This window comes from Pteropus vampyrus, unplaced genomic scaffold (genome assembly GCF_000151845.1).
Source record: "Pteropus vampyrus isolate Shadow unplaced genomic scaffold, Pvam_2.0 Scaffold23, whole genome shotgun sequence".
Classification (NCBI taxonomy): domain Eukaryota; kingdom Metazoa; phylum Chordata; class Mammalia; order Chiroptera; family Pteropodidae; genus Pteropus; species Pteropus vampyrus.
In genome coordinates, this window is record NW_011888804.1 from 8,510,827 (window position 1) to 8,518,298 (window position 7,472).

The following is a 7,472-nucleotide window of genomic DNA, read 5'->3' on the forward strand; positions in this document are numbered from 1 at the left end:
CTCCTTCTTCCCATCCTGCTCCACATCCGGGCAAGCCGATACGCCCAGGTTCTCCATCTCTGGGTGTTGGCGGGAAGTTCAAACCACAGTCCAACCAAGAAACCCGCGCCCCAGCTCCACTCCCTAACCCCTATGAAACCCTAAGCCAGCCACCCCTCGCTGCTCTCTCAAGCTGATTTTACACCAGCATGGGAAGTCTTCCCCATTCTGCCCAGAAAGCCTCATGCTTTGAGTAACAACAAGTCATTTCATACCCTTTTGGTATGCATGCGGTGTCCATCTCGACCTCTGAACCCAATTTTGAGCAAAGGGTCTCTCCAAAGTAACACAACAACGAAAAACGGTTGCTGTTACATCAGCCCCAGCTCCCAGGTGAGCTCTGCATTTGCTTTGTTTGTGCCACATCAAGAAAATCCTCATTTGTGAAATTAAGGGGGATGCAAATGGTAACGGTTTTCTTTCTATCAGGTTATCTTGCAGTCTCAATATGTTCTTTGATGATAAGTGGATTCAGATGAATCTAAGAGAAAGCAGCCTTGGCCGGGAGCTCGGGCCATATAGTTAGTACCTGGTCTGCTATTGATTATCATGGATAAGCCTCTCTTCAATACCAGGCACCTTGCTGACCCCTTTCCAGGCAGGAAGATATCTAATCCTGTGGGGGCGAATTGTTATGCTCACTTCATAGCACACAGTAGAGTGCCTGGCACTAAAACCTGGAGAGGTTAAATCATTTGTTCAAGGTCTTTGGTAAAAGGTGCATCCAGAATTCAAGGTCAAGTCTATCTGATTCTGGAATTCTACAGGTGGGAAGGCTCCTGCTCTGCAGGTATGAGAGTGTCCCTTAGTAATTATTGATAAGGCAGTGTCGTAATTGTCAACTCATCCCTCTCCCTCTCTCTCGCCCTCCTTCCCTCCCTCCCTCCCTCCCTCTCTAGTTTTTTGATTCAGTCCGTGAAGATAGGCCGGGGATATTTCACCATTCTGAGGGAGGAGAGTGCATTGAAAAAGAAGCAGCAACAGCTTCAAAAACTGAAAGAGGAAGAAAGACATAAATTTCAACCGGCCAAAAAGATGTCGGAAATCCAGTACCGGGATATCCTTTTGTCGTAAGTAGACACAGTGGCGGCGGCACTTGTGGGCTTTGGAAGAACCACGGAGAATGAACGCTGCTTGGCTGGGTTGAGGGATGGCAGCTGACTCAGTGTGGGACTCCTAACTTGGGCTGGTGTCAGATGACTACTTTTAGCCTGGTCCAGCCAACCACGCCAGCCTCACCTTCCGGAGTTCAGTGCAGTATCTTCTATTACATGTGTCTGTCCTCATCCGATGCCAAGAGCTACACAGGACGTCTTGCTGGTTCCAAATGTGCCTCTTTTCCTCCTCTTCCCGGGCTTGTCCCTAATGTCAGGACTTTTTCCATGCTATTCTTTGGACTTTAAACGCTCTTCCTTACACCCTCTTCCAACGACAGTTCTCCTCATCATTATCAGCCCAGCTTCAATGCCACCCTCTCCTGATCTCCAAGATTTCAGCCCAACCACCTCCAGAACCCATGTGGACTCTGGGTTCCCATGTTGTATGTAAGTTCTCTTCACTCCGTATCAACATTCTAGACCTTCACCGGAAGCCCCAGATCCCAGCTCAGTGTCTGCCCAAGGCAGGGGGACCAAAAGCGTTTGTTGGTTTCTTGAATAAAATAGCCCTCCCCTTTTTCTGGAAAGGTCTGTCCTCTGGTTGAGAGAGGACCATCATTAGACTGATCCATTACAAAACAATAGCAATTATAATAATAATAAGCACAATAATTTTAACGAGTGTCTACTATATGCTTTATGCATATCTTTTTGTCTAAATTTCAAAACATTCCTGTAAGTGCTGTCATTAGCCCCATTCTAGAGATTAGGAAGGAGGCTTAGAGATGCTCAAACTAGACTGAGGTAATGGTTGCATAACCAGCGATTCAAATGCCATCGAACTGCACCCTTAAGACCCTGCAAAACAGTTAAAGAAGACCACTCCTGTCCTCCTTTCCTCTCATACCACGAACGCTTCTGACACCAGATATGTGGTATTTTTTTCCCTCACACCAAGAAATTCTCTACGATCCCAGTTGGGTGTCCTGCCGTCCAGTTCAGTTCTGACACTTTCTACCTGGAGACAGTGTCAGATCCCACAGGTTAAGGGCTCAGCCCCAGAAGACTGCCCCCACATCAGGCATCAATCACAAGTCCCACGTTGTCACCTGTACTTCTGGCCGACCAGCTACAAATCAGGGTTCCCATAATCCCTTTCCTCGTGTTTGATAGTTTTCTAGAATGGCTCACAGAACTCAGGGGCATACTAATTTATATTTATCAGTTTATTATATAATAAAAGATACAGATGAACGGCTAGATGAAGAGGTACACAGGACGAGCTCTGTAAGGGTCCCAGCTGTAGGAGCTTCTGTCCCCATGGAGTTCAGAAGTGCCACCCTCCCATTATATGGATATGTGGTCAACAACCCAGAGGCTCTCCAAAGTGCAGACTTTCGGGATTTTTATGGAGGCTTCATCACCTATGCATGATCTAGCATTAACTCTGGAAGTCTCAAGCTTCTGATCATCGTTCAGTCTTTGTGGTGACAAGCCCCCATCCGAAAGCCAACCAGAAGCCCATCAAGAGTTGCCTCATTAGAACAAAAGACACTCCTATCACTCAGGAAATTCAAAGAGATTTAAGGACTGTGTGTCAGGAACCAGGGTCTAAGACCAAATAGTAGAACAAAGGATGCTCCTAGTGATATTATTACTTAGGAAATTATAAGGGTTTTAGAAGCTCTACGCCAGAAACCAGAAGCAGAGACCAATATGCATTTCTTCTATTATTTCACAATGCCCATCCCCTCAAGTTTAGGGGGTGACAAAGGAATCTGGAAAGAATCCCCAGAGGTGTGGCTTTTGAGCAAGATCTTTAATGCTGAATGAGAGCTCACTGGGTAACAAAACAGAGACGTGAGTAGACCTATCCATATGAGCCCACCGGAAATTCCTGCAGCCAACATTTCCGGTTAGGAAGGCCAGGGCTGAAAAAGGAGGGTGTGGTGTTGTTGTCTTCTGCCAACAGTCAGAAACATTATTTTCAGAGTGGGAAAAAGAAAAGCAGGTAAATCATGCCTTGAGCCACCTCCATCCAGACACTCAAGGGGCCACCAATGAGACCTCAAAAAGGCATGTGATACAGAGACAGCCCCTCAATGAGCAGAGGGGGTTCTTACCCTCTCCAAGAGGGTCCCAAGAGCTCAGTGCAAATTCTCATAGAGTCTGCTACTCCTACGATACTAATCGACTGGCAGCCTGGAATAAAGAGAAAGAATAAACTCAGGGCTCTTTTTTTTTTGGCAGGAGCTGTGCTCACCTCAATGGGCAAATGAATAGGCACCCAGGAAAGGGGTGGGGTCTGTCAAAGATCCTCCTGTGACTGCTTAAATAGTTTGGTTGTAACATTCCCCTTCCTTGGACGGGGTTTTTAATCCATGGTCACAAAACACAATTCTCCCCTCTCCAATCCATCCATGTTTCGGTGGGCGAGACACGGTTTACTTAAAGTTTAATAAGTTTAAATATGCATAAGATTGCTCCTCTTGTAGACGTTGGTCTACTTACATCTTACCTGGTGAATTCTACGAGCTGTACAAGGCTGGTTATTAAAATATAACTGGAGGCCATTACTGCAACGTAGCCATCAAATGCAGGTGGGGAGGCAGGGGTTACAAAACAGCATTGACAGATGGTCTGTACCAGTACGGAGTCACGATTAAGAGCACAGAAATGGGGTCAAGTCCTGACTTCCCCCCACACACAACCGTACAACTTGAGACAAGTTTCTATACCTCTCTGAACCTCTTTTTTTCTTCACTCACATGAATGGTACCAAACTCCCAAGTTGGTTATGAGAATTAAATGAAGTTAACACTTAGCACAGAGCCTGGCACGTAAGTGCTCAGTGATTATTAGCTATTACTATGCGATAAAGAGAATTTGATCCCCCTGGGCCTCAATTACCTAAAATCCTCAGATTTATGGCTAAAAAAATCTTATTTTCTAAGCAGGCTGGAAAGCATCTCACATCTAAGAGCCATGTTTCTCTAAGTATAATTCCAATCACAGAAGTATCAAAAATACAAGTGTTCATTTTTAAATACTTTTTTTTAACAAGGTATTTGATCTTGCACATTATAAAAGCAAAAGGGATTATTTTTTTTTTCTCCTCTGGATCTAAGACCATAAGATAAGTTCTTTCAGACAAAAGTTTTAAGTCTGACAAACTATGCAGGCAAAAAAGAAAATTAAGCCTGTCCCAAAAGATTTCTGCCTGCAAGCAGTCTTTCCTACTGTGCTCAATGACCTCGTTTTTCAGCTGCAAATTCAGCTAAAAAGGTGAAAAAAAAAAAAACAACGGGTAGAATTTGTCTTATTGTGGTTGAGAGAAGACATAAAACCAGAGATTAAGGAGTGTAAAAGCTGGGTTAATTTCTACATATTCGAAACCACTGAGGGAAAGGGTTGGGCTGGTAAGACTGGAGATGCCAAGGTATTTGCTTGTGGCCCCCTCAGCTCTAGGGCTTGAATATAAAGAGCCCACAGAAATGGAAATCAAAGACCTAGATTCTGGTCCTATTTTTCAGTTAACTCTGTGACCCCCGCCCCCGGATTGTCCTCAAATTCCCAGGACGAAAGTAAATTCCTAAGGTGTGCCCCCACTTCACCTTCTCTGCCCCCACTGTAAGCCATTCTCAAAACAGCAGCCAAAGAGACCCTTTTCAGATGCAAGTTGGATCTTGTCGACTCAAAATCCTCCGCTCTCCTTTAAACAAAAGGCCAAAGTCTTCGCAATGGTCCGCAAGACCCCGGTCCTCTCTCCGCCCTCTTGGCCCCGCCTCTCTCTGTTGCTCCCTCCACTGCAGCCACACTAGCCACCTTGCTGTCTCTATAACAAGTCCCACTGATACAGAGAAGAGGCATGAGAACTAAGTATGATTATTAACCCAGGTTGTGTTCAGAGCCTAGGATGGGCTGATCAACCCTACGGAAACACACAGAACGAAGAAAGAGTCCTGCTGGGATTACTAACGAACCACTCCTACCAACGAAAGGAAAACAGGAAGATGGCGTCATTAAGTCCTACCCTACACGAAATACACCCAGCCATTCATTCGCGACAGCCAGACGGGAGGAACAACCTACAGAACAATGGCCGAGATTACGAACACAGCTCGCGCGCCGCATACTCATACCGTCCAAGGAAAACAGGGAAATAGAGTCTGTAAACGGAATTCGGGGAAACGAAGAATCATACCTATAAACCGCATCCCTCAAACGCTCGGGGTCACTCGCCCTCCCTGTCTCTGAGAGGAGACCACGCTCTGTCTGTGGAGCGTTAGTTAGTCCTTCTCCAGCCAATTTTCTTTTGTCTCTAACTCTGGCGCGCGCTTGAATTCTTTCCTGCGCTCAGCCAAGAACCCTCCCTCTCGGCGGAGGGCTTGGGTCCCCACAAGGAGGGATTTACCCCATCCTGCATCACCACCTCAGGGTACTGGCACATGTCGTCCCCTGCGTCCAGAATCCTGTGCCACCAGACACCGGAATGGCTCTCTCCTTTACACTCTGCAGATATTTAGCAAACGTCACCTTCTCGGGGATACATTCCCATTCACCCTACTTAAAATTGCAACTCCCAGCACTCCCAGCCCTTCTGAACCCCCTACTCTGCTTTTTTTCCCCAAAGCATTTATCACTATCTACTGTGGGGTGAGGGGAAGGCCATGCTGGCCAAATCCAGCTCCCAGGCTGATTTTGAGACTAAAATCTGCCATTAACTATTATTTATATACCATCGATGTCTGCTTTGTCCTGCAAAGCCATAAATATTTGTCTGGCCCTTTAAGAAAATATACAATTTACCTATTTATCCTGTTTATTCTCTTTGTTCCTCCACTAGACTATGCAGCACTCCACGAGCGGGGGTTTTTATATGCTCTGTTTCCTGTCTGCATCTAGAACCCTCATCTCTCGAGCCATAATAACTGCCTGGCACATTGTTGGTGCCCAGTCGTATTTGCCAAATAACCCCTGGCGAGAGAAGGCATTTGAAACTGCGGCTCATTGTTCACTGTTTCTCTTTTTCTGTTTTTCCTTCAGCACATACAATGAGGAGAAGATGAAGAAGATGAGGGCTGGAGTCATATTTCGCCCATTCACCCCCATCCACAGCTGCATCATTTCGCCCTCGCTACCTGAGGCGCACGTGTAAGTAGAGTCTCACGCCTGGCTCGTTTGCCTTGCTGGCTTACCAAGCAAAGCCGAGGCGAAGTCACTCAACCAGCTAGCGCATCAAGAACTGTTGAGCTGTTCCTTTGTCCTCTTGAAAGGGGCATCGAGCCTGGAGCCAATAACATTATTCGGCATATAAAAATAACAGGAAGCAGACACAGTGGTTTAGAGCGATGAGGTAAATCGGCTGGGACTGAGTCGTTCCATTCTTTACCAAGGCAGACCCTCTCATGTCACATAGTTTGCAAAGCCTGATAAAACCTGTCTACAGCCCTCGCCAAGCGTGCGCGACAACATCTCAGCCAGGGCTCTGGGGACACGTTCTCCCCAAGACTCGAGGAGCTATTTCCCAGAGACACCTTGCTGTCTTCTGACCCGAGGCACGAACTCATCGTTGCACGGTGTCACAGGCCAACGAAGAACACTCCGGCTTTCTAAAACCTTGACGTCTTGTTCCCCTTGTGTCTATGCCGAAGAATTTCAAGCCCAACTTTTTCTTTTCTGCTCGTTAGCACTTTTCAATGGGAAGATTTCAGAGACAGAGGTAGAAGCTTTTTGGACTTTAGGGCAGGGTTTCTCAATCTCTGCATGATTGACATTTTGGGACAAGAAATTCTCCGTTATGAAGGACTGTCCTGTGTATTGTTGGGTGTTTGACAGCATGTATGGCCTCTACTCACTAGCTGCCAGTAGCACCCCACCCCCAAGCTGTGACAACCAAAAATGTTTCCAGACATTGACAAATGTCCCCTAGGGGCAAAATCATACCCCCGTACCCTCACTTTCACTGAGAACTACCTCTTTAGGGCAGCAAACATGGTACAATACATTCTAGACTTCTTTGTCCACTCACTTCTCAAATATTGATTAGGTCCCTACAGATGGAGCAGTGGAAAGCCTGGGAAAAATGTATATTCATGGGCCCCACCCTCAGTTCATTTGATCTGAGCAAACTGAGGCTTATATCAACTGTGGAAGTGACTTGAGAGTGTCTTGCTCATCTTCCTTCAATGCCAGATGGGAAAACTGAAGCCCAGAGAGGGGGCAGAACCTGCCAAAGTTCTCACAACAGGAATCCTGATCTCCTGACGCCTGAGTCAGATCTTTGTATCAGGTTTGTTAGAATGACGACCACTGCCGCCACCACCACTATTACTA

General features: G+C 46.3%; 1 protein-coding gene across 1 annotated transcript in view; it reads left to right on the forward strand.

The window, feature by feature from the left end:
* CCDC60 (coiled-coil domain containing 60) overlaps positions 1-7,472 on the forward strand; it is a 72,807-nt gene that overhangs the window by 30,248 nt on the left and 35,087 nt on the right. Inside the window, exons 3-4 of the mRNA XM_011356070.2 lie at positions 939-1,109; positions 6,183-6,290. Of these exons, the coding sequence (XP_011354372.2) occupies positions 939-1,109; positions 6,183-6,290 (279 nt within the window). The remainder of the gene's footprint in view (positions 1-938; positions 1,110-6,182; positions 6,291-7,472) is intronic.